The sequence below is a fragment of the Engystomops pustulosus genome, chromosome 6, assembly GCF_040894005.1.
Source record: "Engystomops pustulosus chromosome 6, aEngPut4.maternal, whole genome shotgun sequence".
NCBI lineage: Eukaryota > Metazoa > Chordata > Amphibia > Anura > Leptodactylidae > Engystomops > Engystomops pustulosus.
In genome coordinates this window covers 65902668-65920221 of record NC_092416.1, presented here as the reverse complement: position 1 = coordinate 65920221, position 17554 = coordinate 65902668, and the positions used below count along the sequence as shown (strand labels likewise).

The 17554-nt window shown below is 41.6% G+C and overlaps 1 protein-coding gene across 1 annotated transcript; it reads right to left on the bottom strand.

Annotated features, from left to right (window-relative positions):
- Positions 1-686: 686 nt before the first annotated feature.
- Positions 687-17269, bottom strand: LOC140065745 (nicotinamide N-methyltransferase-like). Its single transcript, XM_072113320.1, has 3 exons — positions 17107-17269; positions 11012-11219; positions 687-1161 (listed from the first exon to the last, which is right to left on the bottom strand). The coding sequence occupies exons 1-3, from the start codon at positions 17258-17260 to the stop codon at positions 738-740; spliced, it is 786 nt and encodes a 261-aa protein (XP_071969421.1). The 5' UTR covers positions 17261-17269; the 3' UTR covers positions 687-737.
- Positions 17270-17554: the final 285 nt, after the last annotated feature.

Genomic DNA, 17554 nt, shown 5'->3' with positions numbered 1-17554 from the left:
AACCATAGATTGTTATAGCCTTTTTTTTTATAAATGATCGTATAAATAAGAAAGGGGGAGGGGTTTGTTTATATGTGAAATCTGGCCTCAAGCCTGCCCTGCGAGATGACATCGGCTAACTAGAGGTATGAATAAGAACCATGTAACATCGGTTCGAAATGTGTCACCTCAGTCCATTTGTACCAACCTGTTTTAGAATGTTAGTCCTCTTTTTTCCTTATGTTTTTCATTTTATACTGGAATTTTGAATAAACATATGAAATTTTACCAGCTGGTGCCGAAAGATTCTTCCTACTGTTTCCTTTCATCATTGTACTTGGGACCAGACCAAGATAATCTTGTCCAGGTGAGCACAACAAAACCTCTTATGTGGAACAACACTACCTGGTGTGTGAGCATACACATAATTTTTTTTTTCTTCACTGCAATTCAATGTTGGTCCCCAATTTTTGTTCCAAATAGAATATTGATCATTTTAATGTATAATTATTTATAATATATTCCTTAATGACATTAGACTAAATTTCAATAATGCAAATTCACTTTAAAGTGGTAAAATTCAAGGACTCTAAACGATAAAACTAATAAAATACACGCTCTGGGATCTATAGAACAATAAGCCTTTTATGTTTTCATAACCTTTATTGATTGTAAAGCAGTTTTCAAAACTTAAATTATGACATGAATACACAATCTATGAATATTAATGAGGCAGTGGAAGCATCAGATATACTGCTCTACTCCTTTTTGCTAGCTGAAATGAATAGGACACCCTGATGGTCTATAAGGTCACTCCCAGCTTTGCTCTTCATAACCTTACTATAGTTAATTGTAAAACCTTCACTAACTAAAACGTTCTTGACAAAATCCTCATTATATTTGACAACATGAAACTTCTCTTTGTGAATTGTAAAATAAGTTGTATCTGTAACCCCAAGTAAAATGAGGTGTCCTCCAGGTTTAAGCAACTTTGTGAACTTCCGCAGATATTTAATATATTCATCTTTGTCTTTGCATATCACATCCAGGATCCAAGCACTAATGATACAATCTCCTGGTGGTAAATTTATCGGCTCTGTTATATTCTCTTTCTCTAGGTCACATTTTACAACATGTTGCAGCGCTGATCTCACTTTTCTTTCTTTGTCTTGCGAGTGATCACTGAAAAAAATTGGAAAAATTATGAAAGTTACTGGGGGTCATTTTTCTTCCTGTTTTTTTCTGGCTTTATTGAGACATTTTTTGGGGCATTGCAATTTTTGTGCCTTTTTCGGGACATTTTGAAATGTTCGACAGACATTTGTTTTTCATCAGTAAGACATATTTATCTTCTATTCTTTTCAAATAGTCTAAAATTTGCAACATTTTTTGGGACAAAAAAACTCCACACTAAACCATAGTTAAGGAAAACTTGGAAAATGGAAGGAAGTTATTTGCAACATTTGTGCTACATTTTGCAACATTGGTAACAAATGTCTCAAAAAGAGATCTTAAAAAAAATTCCCTATTTTACAGAAAGGAAAAGGTGAGATTGATAAATTACCAAAGAAGCTGATGGAAAAACGACAGGTAAAAACTAGCCAAAACAGATAGAGATAAGATAATTAACCTCAAACGACTTACAATTGTTAGCAAACTATTGATCTTTTATATTGCCCTATGGATTATTGGTTTCAAGTCCTGATGGAAGTAATGAAATTCTATTAAAGCTGGTGCGGCAAGGTTTATCTAACAGAACCATAATTATATAGGGCTCTAATGATAAGGAGACTGGAGAGCAGAAAAGTAATTTTTTTTTACCAAATTCTAAAATATACAAGATTAGCATTAAAATAGAATTTATGATTTTCTTCCCTGATCCCATAAACCATAGCTTTTTTATTTTTCGGCTCTGTTTTTACGGCTTATACTGTACGTTCCAAATTACATATTCCCTTTAGTCTTTGGGTCAGTTCAATCTTGGAAATACCAAATTTAAAAGTAATTTAAAAAAAGGCTTTTTTTGTGTGTTCTAATGTGGAAATAAAGACATGAAGTACATAGTACAACCGCGAAACGCGTTATTCTTAATTCCTTTTTAGATATATATTTTTATTCTGATTGAATTTTCTATAAAAATAAAAAAAATATATAACACCAATGCGACCATGCCAGCGCCATTTTTTAGCGTTCTTCACCGGAGAAATAATTACCATATAGAGATGAGCGAACATACTCGTCCGAGCTTGATGCTAGTTCGAGCATTAGCTTACTCGAAACTGCTCGTTGCTCGGACGAATACTTCGCCCACTCGAGAAAATGGCATCTCCCGCCGTTGTGATTTTTGGCGGCCAGAAACAGAGCCAATCACAAGCCAGGAAACTCTGCACTCCACCCAGCATGACGTGGTACCCTTACACGTCGATAGCAGTGGTTGGCTGGCCTGATCAGGTGACCCTGGAATAGACTAGTCCCTGCCCGCGCTGCTCGGATCATTCTCTGTCTGGATGCCGCTAGGGAGAGAGCTGCTGCTGGTCAGGGAAAGCGTTATGGTGTTCTATTGGAATAGTGTTAGGCAGGAGTGATTCTACAAGAACCCAACAGCCCTTCTTAGGGCTACAATAACGTTTTATTTTACTTTTTTTAGGTTTGCCTATGGCTGGGCTTGCTGCCATTAGTAGTGCAGCTAGTACCATATTGTGAGTAATTTGCAGGGAGACTTGCTACCGTTGTGTTTAGCTCTTAGTGACACACATATCCACCTTAAACACCGAAGTGGGACAATTTATTAGGGGTTTGATTAGAATTAGGCAGAGTCTGCTGATTTATTTTTTTTTACCTTTATTTCTTTTTATAGCTCAAAGTCATCTTGCAAAAAAAATTTGCTTTCAGTGTAGGCTAGAAAATAGCCATAGGAGAACCCCAACGGCTTACTTAGACCTACAATAGTTATATTTTCCTTTTTTTTGTTTGCTTGTGGCTGGGCTTGCTGGGATTAGTAGTGCAGCTAGTACCATATTGTGAGGAATTTGCAGGGAGACTTGCGACCGTTGTGTTTAGCTCTTAGTGACACGCATATCCACCTCAAACACCGAAGTGGGACAATTTATTAGGGGTTTGATATGAATTAGGCAGAGTCTGCTGATTTATTTTTTTGTACCTTTATTTCTTTTTATAGCTCAAAGTCATCTTGCAAAGCAGTGTGCTTTCAGTGTAGGCTAGAAAATAGCCATAGGAGAACCCCCAATGGCTTACTTAGGCCTACAATAGCGCTATATTTTACTTTTTTTTGTTTGCTTGTGGCTGGGCTTGCTGGCATTAGTAGTGCAGCTAGTACCATATTGTGAGGAATTTGCAGGGAGACTTGCGACCGTTGTGTTTAGCTCTTAGTGACACGCATATCCACCTCAAACTCCGAAGTGGGACAATTTATTAGGGGTTTGATTAGAATTAGGCTGCTGTTTTATTTTTTTTACCTTTATTTCTTTTTATAACTCAAAGTCATCAGGCACAGCACAAAATCCAGTTGTGTGCCGTCAGTGTAGGTTAGAAACTAGCCATAGCAATCGGATAGCATCGTTTTGTTTAAAAATAAATAAATAAAAAAAATAAACACAAAAAAAAAAATGTAAAATTACACTTTAATTTGGAAAATGTTTAACCCGAGGGCTAGGGGTAGAGGACGAGGGCTTGGACGTGGGCGTCCAACTGCTGCAGGGGTCAGAGGCCGTGGTCCTGGGCGGGGTGAGACACCACCTGCTGATGAGGGAGCAGGGGAACGCCGCAGAGCTACACCCCCTAGGTTCATCATGTCTCAAGTTACTGAGACTCATAGTAGAGCACTGTTAAGGCCAGAACAGTGCGAAGAGGTGAAGTCGTGGATTGCGGACAATGCTTCTAGCCATTTGTCCACCAGTCAGTCTCCCACGCAGTCCACCCATGTCACCGAAATCAGCACTCCTCCAGCTCCTCCACCTCAGCCTCCTTCCCCCCAGTCTGCCCCCTCCCAGCAAAATTTGGCATTTGAACCGGCATACTCTGAGGAACTGTTTTCTGGACCCTTCCCACAGTCACAAACTACTTGTCCGGTTGCTGCTGAGCTATTTTCCGATGCCCAGGTTTTCCACCGGTCGCAGTCTGTTGGTGATGATGACATTATTGACGTAGTGGAAGAAGTGTGTAAAGAGGTGTCGGACGATGAGGAGAAACGGTTGTCAGACAGTGGTGAAGTTGTTGTCAGGGCAGGAAGTCCGAGGGGGGAGCAGACTGTGGGATCGGAGCATGATGAGGTGACAGACCCAAGCTGGGTTGATAGGCCGGGTGAACACAGTGCTTCTGAGACGGAGGCGAGTCCTATAGCAGAACAGGTTGGAAGAGGCAGTGGTGGGGCCAGACGGAGAGGCGGGGCCAGACATGGTGCATCAGCGCCAAATGTTTCCCGTAGTCAAGCTCCCGAGGCGAGGGCTAGATTTTCAGAAGTCTGGAGGTTCTTTAAAGAAACACCGGATGACCGACGGACTGTGGTGTGCAACCTGTGCCAAACCAGGATCAGCAGGGGTTCCACAACTACTAGCTTAACTACCACCAGTATGGGCAGGCATATGAATGCTAAACACCCCACTCAATGGCACCAAGCCCATTCACCTCCGGCCGGGCACACCACTGCTCCTTCCCCTGTGTCATCTGCTAGTCAGCCCCCTGCCCAGGACCCCGGCCCAAACACCTCCCACGCGAAAAACCCCATCTTCGCCTCCACGATCCTCCACAGCATCCACCAGCGTTCAGCTCTCCATACCCCAGACGCTGGAGCACAAAAGGAACCCACCCACACGCCCAAGCCCTCAACGTCCACATCTCCAAGTTGCTTAGCCTGGAGATGCTGCCCTATAGGCTGGTAGAGACCGAGGCCTTTCGAAACCTCATGGCGGCGGCCGCCCCTTGGTATTCGGTCCCCAGCCGCCACTACATTTCCCGATGTGTCGTCCCAGCCCTGCACAAGCACGTGTCAGAGAACATCATCCGTGCCCTGACCAACGCCGTTTCTGACAAGGTCCACCTGACCACGGACACGTGGATGAGTACTGCCGGGCAGGGCCACTACATATCGCAAAAGGAAGTATAGCGCAACCCACCCACACGCCCAAGCCCTCAACGTCCACATCTCCAAGTTGCTTAGCCTGGAGGTGCTGCCCTATAGGCTGGTAGAGACCGAGGCCATCAGTCGGTAGCTCTAGGCACAGCAGCAGTGCCGTCGCTAAGCGACAGCAGGCGGTGCTCAAACTGCTGAGCCTAGGCGACAAAAGGCACACCGCCCAAGAGCTATTACAGGGCATCACGGCGCAGACCGATCTGTGGCTGGCACCGCTGAACCTGAAGCCAGGCATGGTTGTGTGTGACAATGGCCGTAACCTGTGTGTGACATGCCTGGCCCATGTGTTAAATCTCATAGTTCAGCGTTTCCTCAAGACATACCCCAATCTGTCTGATTTGCTCACGAAGGTGCGCCGCATCTGTGCGCATGTCAGGAAGTCCAGCACAGATGCTGCCACTCTCAGGGCAGCGCAGCGCTGCCTCCAACTGCCCGCTCACCGACTGTTGTGCGACGTGCCCACGAGGTGGAATTCAACATTAACCATGTTATCCAGAGTTTACCAGCAGCGCAGAGCGATTGTAGACCGCCAGATGTCAACTTCCACCAGAACTGGTAGTCAGGTCAGTCAGCTTCCTCAAGTCTACAATGAGGAGTGGACTTGGATGTCTGATATCTGTCAGGTGCTGAGTAACTTTGAGGAGTCAACACAGATGGTCAGTGGCGATGCCGCCATCATCAGCCACACCATCCCGCTGCTTGGCCTGTTGAAAAACTCCCTGGTCAGCATGAAGTCAGAAGCTTTGCGCTCGTCACAAGAGACGGGGGAAGAAGATTCCCTTGTTGATAGCCAAAGCACCCTTAGGTCTGTTTCTCAGCGCATATCGGAGGAGGTGGAGGAGGATGAGGAGGAAGAGGAGGAGAATGTTGGCGAAACAGAAGAGGGGACCATTGTTCAGTCCTTCACTGTTCAGCGTGTATGGGCAGAAGAAGAGGAGTTGGAGGAGTTGGAGGAGGAGGAAATGGGCAGTCAGGCCAGTGAGGGGAGTGAATTCTTGCGCGTTGGGCACATATGGCAGATTTCATGCTAGGCTGCCTATCCCGTGACCCTCGCGTTCAAAGAATTTATTCCAGCACCGATTACTGGGTATTCACTCTCCTGGACCCACGGTACAAGCAAAATCTTTCCACTCTCATCCCTGGAGAGGAAAGGAGTGTGAGAATGCATGAATACCAGCAGGCCCTGGTGCACAAGCTGAAACAGTATTTCCCTTCTGACAGCGCTAGCGGCAGAGGGCGTACTTCTGCGGCACAAGTAGCGAGGGAGAGTAGGCGAGCAGGCAGCTTTTCCAGCACTGGCAGTTGTACGCTTTACAAGGCCTTTGCCAGTTTATGTCACCCCAGCAAGACACTGTCACCTGTCCCCAATCTCGGCAGAGTAGGGCTGATCTTTACAGAAAGATGTTGAGGGAGTACGTAGCTGACCATACCATCGTCCTAAATGATCACACAGCTCCCTACAACTACTGGGTTTCAAAGCTGGACATGTGGCACGAACTGGCGCTGTACGCCTTGGAGGTTCTTGCCTGCCCTGCCGCTAGCGTGTTGTCCGAGCGGGTTTCCAGTGCAGCTGGTGGCATCATCACCGATAAGCGTACACGCCTGTCGACTGACAGCGCTGACAGGCTGACGCTTATCAAGATGAATAAAGCCTGGATTTCTCAGGATTTTCATTCTCCACCAGGTGAAAGAAGCTCAACCTGAACAATGTATGCACTCCTCCTCCTCATTGTCCTCTTTCTCCTCCTCTTTGTACACTAAAGCATAGGAAACTGGCTTTTTTTTGCCAGGGCCAACTGGCTCTAGCTATAGTACTCTATGTATTTAATTTTTCTGGAGGGCCACCTACCCGGTCCTCTGTTTTAATCAATTTTTGGGAGTGCCACATACAGGCACTCAATCTATTTAATTTTTCTGGAACACCACCTACCTGCTCCTCTGGTTTGAAAACTTTTTTGGACTGCCACATACAGGCACTCAATTTATTTAATTTTTCTGGAGGACCACCTACCTGCTCCTCGGCTTTGAAAACTTTTTTGGACTGCCACATACAGGCACTATCCAAATTAAATTGTCTCCATAGCAGCCTCCACATGTCGTCTTTTTAGCTGGCTCCACACGTTGTCTCCATTGCTACCTCCACACGTCATCGCCATAGCTGCCTCCAAAAGTCGTCCATATAGCTGCCTCCATACATGGTCTCCTTATCAAACGAGCTGTGTCAGGCAGAATTTTGGGTTGTTTTCATGGCTTCCACATCAAACTTGTTAACTTTGTTGCCACCCTGCTGTGTAATCCACAAAATATACTGGCAAACTTTTATCATTTACCGATATTATTTCAGCGCTTCTTGCGCATCTGTTTACATTCCCCTCACCCGCCATATCCCAAACTTATAAGAACGCTACTACACTTGATCTTATACAAAAGGTTCTTAGAAGTGCTGTTTGGGGAGTAGCCGAGAGACAGGGGCTTGGATAGGCGAAAGCTCGCCTGGCAGCGGAGCGCCAGCTCCATCCCAAGATCCAACTAACATAGTTTTAACTGCAGCACCTTTAATCTACTACTAGTTCACTGCCTCCATACATCGTCCCCTTATCAAACGAGCTGTGTCAGGCAGAATTTTGGGTTGTTTTCATGGCTTCCACATCAAACTTGTTAACTTTGTTGCCACCCTGCTGTGTAATCCACAAAATATACTGGCAAACTTTTATCATTTACCGATATTATTTCAGCGCTTCTTGCGCATCTGTTTACATTCCCGTCAACCGCCATATCCCAAACTTATAAGAACGCTACTACACTTGATCTTATACAAAAGGTTCTTAGAAGTGCTGTTTGGGGAATAGCCGAGAGACAGGGGCTTGGATAGGCGAAAGCTCGCCTGGCAGCGGAGCGCCAGCTCCATCCCAAGATCCAACTAACATAGTTTTAACTGCAGCACCTTTAATCTAGTACTAGTTCACTGCCTCCATACATCGTCCCCTTATCAAACGAGCTGTGTCAGGCAGAATTTTCAGGTGTTTCACCAGATACATAGTGGAACTCGGCCCATCTGTCGCCGCCATGCTGGAGACCTGAAGTTGCAATCATAGCAGCGCAATATGGATGCCCCATACTGTCGCTCTTAATCATGGAACCATTTCCGTAAAAACAATTAAAAATAGAACCACTATGCTATTCCATTATTCCTAGGTGAAATATTCAAACGACCCGGCCTGCTTTGAAAATTATCATTTTGTCAAAGTAAACGCTTCTGGCCCCCAGGCCCATTTTGGCTGGGGAGGAGCCGAGAGACAGGGGCTTGGACAGGCGAAAGCTCATCTGGCAGTGGATCGCTAGCTCCATCCCAAGATTCGGCAGCCTCAGAGGCATCCATGCATGCTGCCCCTGCTGTTTCCTGTCCATTTTGCCTCCACGATCCTCCACAGCGTCCACCAATGTCTCATTTAAACTCTCTATACCCCAGACGCTGGAGCACGAGAGGATATGCAGCACATCATCCCCTTATCAAACGAGCTGTGTCAGGCAGAATTTTCAGGTGTTTCACCAGATACATAGTGGAACTCGGTCTATCTGTCGCCGCCATGCTGGAGACCTGAAGTTGCAATCATAGCAGCACAATATGAATGCCCCATACTGTCGTTCTTAATCATGGAAGTCGTCTCCATGGCTGCCTCCACATGTCGTCCCCTTATCAAAAGAGCTGTGTCAGGCTCATTTTTCGGGTGTTTCACCAGATACGTTATGGAACTTGGTCACTATGTCGCCACCATGCTGTGTTATCGACTAAAAATACCGTCAACCTTTTGTTCACATAGAAAATCATTTCACCTCCTTTGGTGAAACCTGAGTCTATTAAGGATATGTCACCATGACACTCTCTAGCCTGCCACTGCTGCCGCTGCCTCTGCATGCCATCCCCTATAGTGTCAGGGTCAATTATTGCATGTTTTAGATGCTATCTAGCCTCATTCGGTCACTCTGTCATGGCCATGCTGTTGCCCATAATTTTTGCATAATGATGCGATTAAGCAGCCTCAGAGGCATCCATGCATGCTGCCCCTGCTGTTTCCTGTCCATTTCCGTGGTGTTTCCATCCTTTTCTGAGGTTCCCAGGTGTTTGGCCAAGCTTCCCTGTGCAGAGCCTTGGTCCCCTTGAAAAATGCTCGAGTCTCCCATTGACTTCAATGGGGCTCGTTATTAGAAAAGAGCACTCGGGCATCGGGAAAAGTTCGTCTCGAATAACGAGTACCCGAGCATTTTAGTGCTCGCTCATCTCTAATACCATACATTGGGTGTTCGAAGACGTACTTTCTATACACTGGTGCCGAAAACTGTACAAAATATTCCTTGTGTTGTCTGACCAGGGATTTGTATAAACTATACAAAACTATGTCCTTATCATAAGAATCTATTCCACTCTTGATACATCTTTTAAAAAAAATCACTAAAATTTATTTTACTATCAACCAATACTCACAAATATTTTTCTCCATCAGTTTTACCAAGAAATGTATCATTTAACACATAATTATAATTTTAGTTTCCTCAACCCAATTGCATAGACTTACATTTGTCTACATTAAACCTCATCTGCCATTTGTCAGCCCAATCCTCCAGTTTTCACAAATCCCTGTTATACTTACTATCGTCCTCTGTATTAATTATTTTACAGACTTTATCTTCTGAAAATACTGAAACTCTACATTCAAAACTCTCTATAAGGTCATTAATAAAAATATTAATTTGTGGCCCCAATAGTGATCCCTGTGGCTCCCCAATGGTAACCTCAACCCAATATGGCTATATGCCATTAATGATGACCTTCTGTTTTCTATCATTGGCAATCCAATTGCTTACCCAAATAAAGAAATTATCCTCCCAGCATTCTTGTTTTATGTAACAAGCTTTTCTGTGGCTCTGTATAAAATGTCTTGGAAAAGTCCAGATACACAACACCCACCCCCTCCCCCAGGTTCAATCTGGAACTTACCTCCTTGTAGAAGCTGATCAAAATCGTCTGACAGGAATGATCCCTCATAAATCCATGCTGATACTGGGTTATAAGGTTATATACAGTGAGATACTCCAGGATAGCATCTCTAATAAACCCCTCAAATATTTTCCCCAGCAACCGATGTTAGACTCACAGGTCTATAGTTTCCAGAATCTCTTTTTGACCATATTTTAAATATTGAAACCCTATTTGCTTTGTGCCAGTCCTGTAGAACATAACCTGGTCTATCTGAGCCCATGGATTTGTCTATTTTAGTGGTGAGGAGGTGGTTAAGCAGCTGACAATTAATGGCAGATTTACGCTATTCCTTATCATGTTATTTCTCAATGGACTTTCCTGAGTAAAGACAGTTGAGAAGGAGAAATTCAATAGATTTGCCCTTTCCTCAACCCCCTCCAACATGACCCAAGTTATTCCTCAGAGGGCCCACATTATCCATTTTTAGTTTACTTATATATTTGTAAAAAATGATTGGAGGAGCAGTAATGAACTGCATCTCCCTCCACCCTATGGTCTCCGGGTTTTTGACCTCAGAAGACCCAGCCCTACTCCCACTGCTAGCGTGGGAGCAGTAGAAAATTGCAGCGACATCTAAAGACATTGCTGCAGACTCGGGACCTGCGCCCATTGACCGTACTCTGCACCCAAACTCTGTAATATAGTGGACAGCAGTCCTATACAGAGGTGGATCAGCTTATGGCCACTACAGATACACCCTCAATGATACAATAATTGTAATAGTAATAATAGTAATAATATTAATAGTATGTCAGGTGTTCCTTAGATTGTCTTAATTTTTTTGGAATAGTAACTACAATCATATCAAAAGATTATATTATCTAATATTTGGATAAACAATTTACCTTTTTCCTTCTACATCTGCATGAAGTTTTGAAGCATATCCCCAGTGAAATGCTCCTGTACGTGTGTCCACCCATCTCTTCAGCTCTAGGATGCATCTTTCTCTCACCTTCAGTACAATGATGTGGTTAAAGAAATCACAGGCTGAGTACAGATGATGAATGATGGAACCGATGCTGATGTCAATCAAGATATCTCCTTTAATATGACCTGTCAAATTAAATTTCCATATGCTTTAATACTAATGTGTTAAATTATCATAGATGTAAAGATAGGTAAACAGTATATATATATATTCTTCAACAAAAAAAATGAGTTTACCAAAACTTAACCCCTTCGGGACTCAGCCTATTTTGGCCCATTTTTCACATCTGCCCTGTGTCACTATAAGTGGTTATAGCTTTGGAACACTGTGAAATTTTGGAAAATTCTTTATTTTCAAAGTTCTTTATTTTCAAAGTTCTAAATTCTCTGCTATTAATGCAGAAAGTCCAAATAAATTCACAACATTTCCTAAATGTCTGCTTTATGTTTGCATGGTTTTATAAGATTGACTGTGAGAGGCCTAAATAATAGCTAGACTCGTAAATTACCCCATTATGGAAACTACATCCCTCAACTTATGAAAAAGCTTTTTTAAGAAGTTTGTTAACCCTTTAGGTGTTTTATAGGGGTTAAAACAAAATGCTGGTGTGGTCTACAAATTGTAATATTTTTAACAATACATTCATTTTGGGTGGAAAATTAAACATTTGCAATGGATTAAATGAAAAAAAAGCTCCACAAAGTTTGATACCCAATTTCTCCAGAGTGTATGGCACGACCGGGCATAGAATGGAAGGCACCGTCCATAGCACATTTGCATTGTCAAATTGTACAGGCTATAGTTTTCCTTTTTTCCTTTTTTTAATGTGGACCTAAAGGGGCTTATTTTTTTGCCACATGAGATGCACTTTTCTGGTACATAATTTTGGGGTATCTATAGCTAATTGGTGAGATTTTATTAACTCTTTGTTGGTGGAGGAAATGAAGATCATCAATTTTTAGGAAGATTTTTTTTGTTGTTTTTTTTGGGCCATTTACCATACCATAAAAGTAGCATATTATTTTCATTCTATGGGTAACCATGATTATGAAAATAGCCCATTTATATTAAGAGCCTGATTAAGAGATTATTTTTTTGTGAGAAGTGTTTTTATTTTAAGTGGTCTTATTTTAGAGTGTGTAACTTTTTTATCACTTTTTAGAGCATTTTTTAAAGGATATTAATTAAAAATTATCTTTTGTTGGAGCATTTTTTGGAGATGTTTTTTTTACAGAGTTCACTTATGAACTCCGCAAACTCCATAAACTGCGGGTTTAATAATGATTTTCTTTTATTATGAAGATTGTCACGGACGCAGCTATACCATATATGTGGGGGTTTTGTGTATTTTATTAAATTTTACTAAATAAAAACTAATTTGGAGAAAATCTTGTTCGTTTTAGCATCACCATCTTTTCATTTGCATAACTTTTTTATTTTTTGGCTGACAAATCTGGTTAGGGGCTTATTTTTTTTAAGAAGAGTTGTTCTTTTTAGCGGTTTTATTTTATCCCTTTTTAAAGGTATTAATTAAAAAATATCTTTAAACTGAAGGTTTGTTGTGTTTTTTTCCCCCAGTGTTTACCATGCAGGTCCAGTAACAATTCTGTTTTATTATACAGATTGTTATGGACGTGGAAATGCCAAATATGTGGAGTTTTTTGTGTGCTTATGTTTTTTTATACTTTAATTAAGTGTTTTATGGGAAAGTGACATTTTAGGAACTTATATTTTATGTTTGTTTTTTTTTTTATTCTAATGTTTAAACTTTACTGTTTTTAACTTTTTTTACTTCTACAAACTTGAACTTGAAGTTTGAAGCTCTGGTTGCTGGTTCAAGTCCAATACACTGCTCTACAATACTAATTCATTGTAGACCAGTGTAAACTGTCTGAGCATGCAGATGCATGCGCAGACAGTTTACGGTCAGACCAGGAAGGGGTCTGACTGCAGAAGAGATCAGGCAGCCCGAGGCACTTGACAGACCTCGAGCTGACCAGAAGAGGATCTGATCCCCCAGTAAGAGGCACTGGGGATCCGATTCATAGGACAAAGACCCTTATCATGCTTGACCACAGCGTGTAAGGGATTAACAAATGGGTGTTAGATATACAGCTGACAGCCACTGCTTTGGGTGCTGGCTCCGTTCGTGAGGCAGTGCCAGAAGTGGGACGTTATAGAACGTCCCGTGCAAGAAGTATCTTCCTGCAGGGACGTACTATAACATCTAGGTGCACGTAGGGGTTAATGTTAAGAAAGACATAACAAAAAAATGTTCCATGTGAGTTGAATTGTTTCCATTGCAGAATCCAGATTGGAAATGTTCCTATACAATAACATAACAAAGTGACCCCCTGCTGGGACCCACCTGCAGTCACCTAAAATCTGTTGGAATCGCTAGCTTTAAAGTGGTTGTCCACTTTTAGCAAATAATTGATATGATTTATGTAAGGAAAGTTTTTCAATTTTCGAATATACTTTCTGTATCAATTCCTTACAGTTTTATAGATCTCTGCTTGCTGTCCTTTACTGGAAGTAAACATAAAAGCTTACTATAGCAGAACAGCAAGCAGAGATCTAAAAAACTGTAAGGAATTGCTACAAAAAGTGTTTTAGAAAATTTTATAATTTCTCATTACACAAACCGTATTAATTATTTTCTGAAAGTGGAAAACCCCTTTATGTATTCAGTTTACCTATAGTGCTAACATAGAGTAAACTAAGTTTAATTTAGTGTCTTTTCAAATCAAGCATGGAAGCACAGAAAACCCAACTGAGGGTGATTAACATAGAGAGCAAATTATATTATTGTAGACATTGGCCCACATTTATAAAAACTAGAGCAGTTTGTACTATGTGGAGTGTGTAGTGTGTAGGGTGCGCCAGATTCATCATAACTGGAGACCACTTTTCATTAATCTGGTACACCCTGCACTGCTAGGGAAGTGTGCACCATTTCGGTGCACTTTGTTAATGCTGAAGTATGGTGGCATAGATACAATTTGGTGCATGTCAGACGCAATTGAGGTGTACAGTCCGACTAAGCACTAACACACTCCTTTAGGTGCACATTTATCTGACTCAGTGCAACTGCGACATAAAACTGGCACAGACACTTGTGCAATATGTGCAAGCAGTGTGCATGTTCATTCTAGAACAAAATCAGAAAACTAGTGCAAACGCTTTATCCCCTGTGTTATCAGGCCTTAAAATGCTTAAATGACCAGACAATTTTTCCTACTTATTGATTTAAGGGCCATAACTTGCTTTCTTTGTGCGATGCCATAAAAAAATTGCTGCATTTTTTTCATGACACATAAGGATAGTTTAAAATAAAAAAGTTAAGGGAGCTTTTTTTCCATTTTCAGGATTTTTATGGGTTAACGTCACAAAGCATTGGACAAAAAATAATATTCTTTGTAATGTTAAGTATTTAAAATTAACTCAAAATGACCATTGTAAATTAATTCCCTAATCTGTGATGGTCGTTTTGATTGCAATTGGATTGAACTGGCTGAAGGATCATATTCAGAGAGTTGTGGTCAATTATTCCTACTCGGAATGGTCACCAGTTATTGCAGCTGACACCAAACTTTGTAGTGTAATACAGTCTATGGAGGATGTTCATAGGCTGCAGGTTGGCTTGGACAAACTGAGTATTAGGTCATCCACTTGGCAAATGAGGTTCAATGTGGATAAATGTAAGGTTATGCATCTGGAGGCTAAAAATCCACATGCAATTGTAATTGGGGGAGTAAATCTGGAAAAATCCCTTGGGATTGGGATAGGGATGTAATATTACCACTGTACAAGGCATTGGTTCGACCTCACCTGGAATATGCTGTCCAGTTCTGGGCACCAGTCTCAGTTATTAGGAAACAACTAGATTTATTTTTTTTCGAAAAGAGATGACTAAAAGGGCAGGGCCAGCTCTAGGTTTCAGTAAGCCCTTGGACGACCAAGCCTCAGTGGGCCCATTTTCAATAGACTTGCATAGCAGCATGGATTTATTATATACAGCCTCCTCATCCCCATGGATTAATTATATGCACCGCCTCATAAATTAACAGTATTCAGCCCTCTTACCCGCCATGGATTAATTATATACACTCCGGGCCTCCATCACCACCCATAAATTATTATATGCAGCCCCCTTCCCCACATGGATTATATGCAGTCCCCTCCTCAACCCTCATACATTATATGCAACCCCCTCTTCACCTCCATTCATTATATGCAGCCCATCCTGACCCTCATTCATTATATGCAGCAACTCCTGACCCCCATTCGTTATATGCAGCCCTTCCTCGCTCCCATTTATTATATGCAGTTCCCTTCTCACCCCCATTCATTATATGCAGCCCCCTCCTCACCCCCATTCATTATATGCAGCCCTTCTTGACCCCCATTCATTATATGCAGTCTCTCCTCCTCACACCCCATGGACTAGTAAATGTGACAACTAAAAAAAAGTAATAGTCATTTCTGTCCTCTGCCGTCTATCTCATCCTGCCTGCAGATGCACACTGCAGAGGCACAGGCCAGCATCCTGCCATCCACGGAACGCTGCTTTATAGGGCCAGCAACCGGCATGGTAAGGCTGCTGGGAACGGACATATGGCCACGGCAGCTGTGGGCTCCGGCACTTGCCTGGTGCTGGTTCCAGCCCTGTAAGAGGGGACATGATTAATTCAGATAAATATATGAAAGGTCCATACAAAAATTATGGTGAAAAGTTGCCCAGGTTAAATCAAATCAAAAGACAAGGGGGCACTGTCTCCGTCTGGAGAAAACAAGTTTTAATCACCATAAGGGATAGGGCTTTTTTACTATGAGAGCTGTTGGTCTGTGGAATAGCCTGCCTCAGGCGCTGGTCACAATAGGGGCAGCAGAGAGCTTCAAGAAGGGTCTAGATGCCTTTTTACACCTGGGAGCAGAAGAAAACTGCAGCAATGTCTAAAAACAGTGGGCGGTGGGGATTGAGTTAATAAATCTTGGCCATTATTGTTCTAAATACATTTTTGAGAAACAAAATACTTGTATATCAACAAGTCAAGAGATATATTTTGGTTTCTGGAATGTCATTGAAAAGCAATAATAAAAACATAATGCAAAATCTGAGGAAGCCCCTCAACCATCATGTGTCATTTATAGTAGGGCTCTCCTCATATGGGGAAAAATTGCATATTGGGGCACTTAAGGCTTCAGAGCCCATGTGCACCCATAACCACTGCAAGTAATAACCCTGCTTCCAAAATCACTTGGGAAACCTATGATGCCTGAAATCTTTACTAACATTATTACCAAGATGCTCCATCATTCTACATTATTTTCTCAATCTCTTATACATTTACTCCCTTTTTGGTAACGCACATGGAAACTGCTTGATGAGTGCAATGCACTTTTGATGTTTCTCCATAGACTTGTATATACAAGAGACTGGAAAAAACTCACTATAGCTGTAGTAGAGCTATAAAAGCTTTTATATAAGCCTATAGCTTTTCACACATTACTTGCAAAATACATGTCTGACAAAATCTATGAATACCATGGGGCAGTGCAAGTGCAAGTCAGAAACATTCAAAATACTCATGTGAAAAATGTTTGTGTGAAAGGGGCTTAGAGTGCGCTCATACATTCAGTTTTTCAGATGCAGTTTTTGATGTCCAAACCAGTAGTGGAGTGAAAACAGAGGAGCAACAGCTTCTTATAATGATAAATCTGTCAAATAATGAATAAATCTGTAAAAGTTAAAGTGTGAACACACCCTAAAGAAAAGTCTTGATCAATTCAACTCACTATCAGCTTGTATCTCTGCTGCATAACAAGCCACTTGTGTCCAAGGATGCAACAGGATCACCTGCTGGACAGCAGTGTAAACAAATGCTTGCAAAGCGTAATTGGGTCATTTACAATGTCCATATTATAGTGGATACTATTGATGAAAGAATGAAAATTTCTCTATAATAAAAGTATGAAAAATTAAATAATTCAATAGAGAAAAATATATACCTGATTTGAAGGTTTGCATAAGATTTTCAATTGGAAATCTCAAGAAGTCCTCTTCAAATACCATTTCAGGATTATCAGGATTAAGGTAAGTCTCAAGATGTTGTCTGGAATCAAAGCCATGGACATGATAGCGCTTACGTAGAGTGGAGTCCATTGTGTGATCTTGTATGTCAGATTGATTGATTTCTTCTACACTGCTGCTCAAGGTTTTTGTATTATTTCCAGAAATGAATATGCAATTTGTATCGGGAATCACCTGTCAAATCCTGAGGTATAATTTTCATTAAGTTAAGGATGAGAATTTCATAAAGCCAGTCATGGGAATCATCAGGCATATACTATAATAAAGCAAGAGACATTTACTAAACAAACTTGTCTTCCTGTCAGTTTGAAATGACAAAGTGCATTTCAAAACAAGTGCAGTATAAATTATAATGTTATATATTAT

What these genes read in the sequence shown, in the direction of transcription:
- LOC140065745 (XM_072113320.1), bottom strand. Translation starts at nt 17,260, where the DNA reads ATGGACTCCACTCTACGTAAGCGCTATCATGTCCATGGCTTTGATTCC. An exon ending in TATGCAAACCTTCAAATCAG is followed by an intron (nt 11,220 to 17,106) that starts GTATATATTTTT and finishes TTAATTTGACAG; the next exon opens with GTCATATTAAAGGAGATATC. An exon ending in GCAGATGTAGAAGGAAAAAG is followed by an intron (nt 1,162 to 11,011) that starts GTAAATTGTTTA and finishes AATTTTTTTCAG; the next exon opens with TGATCACTCGCAAGACAAAG.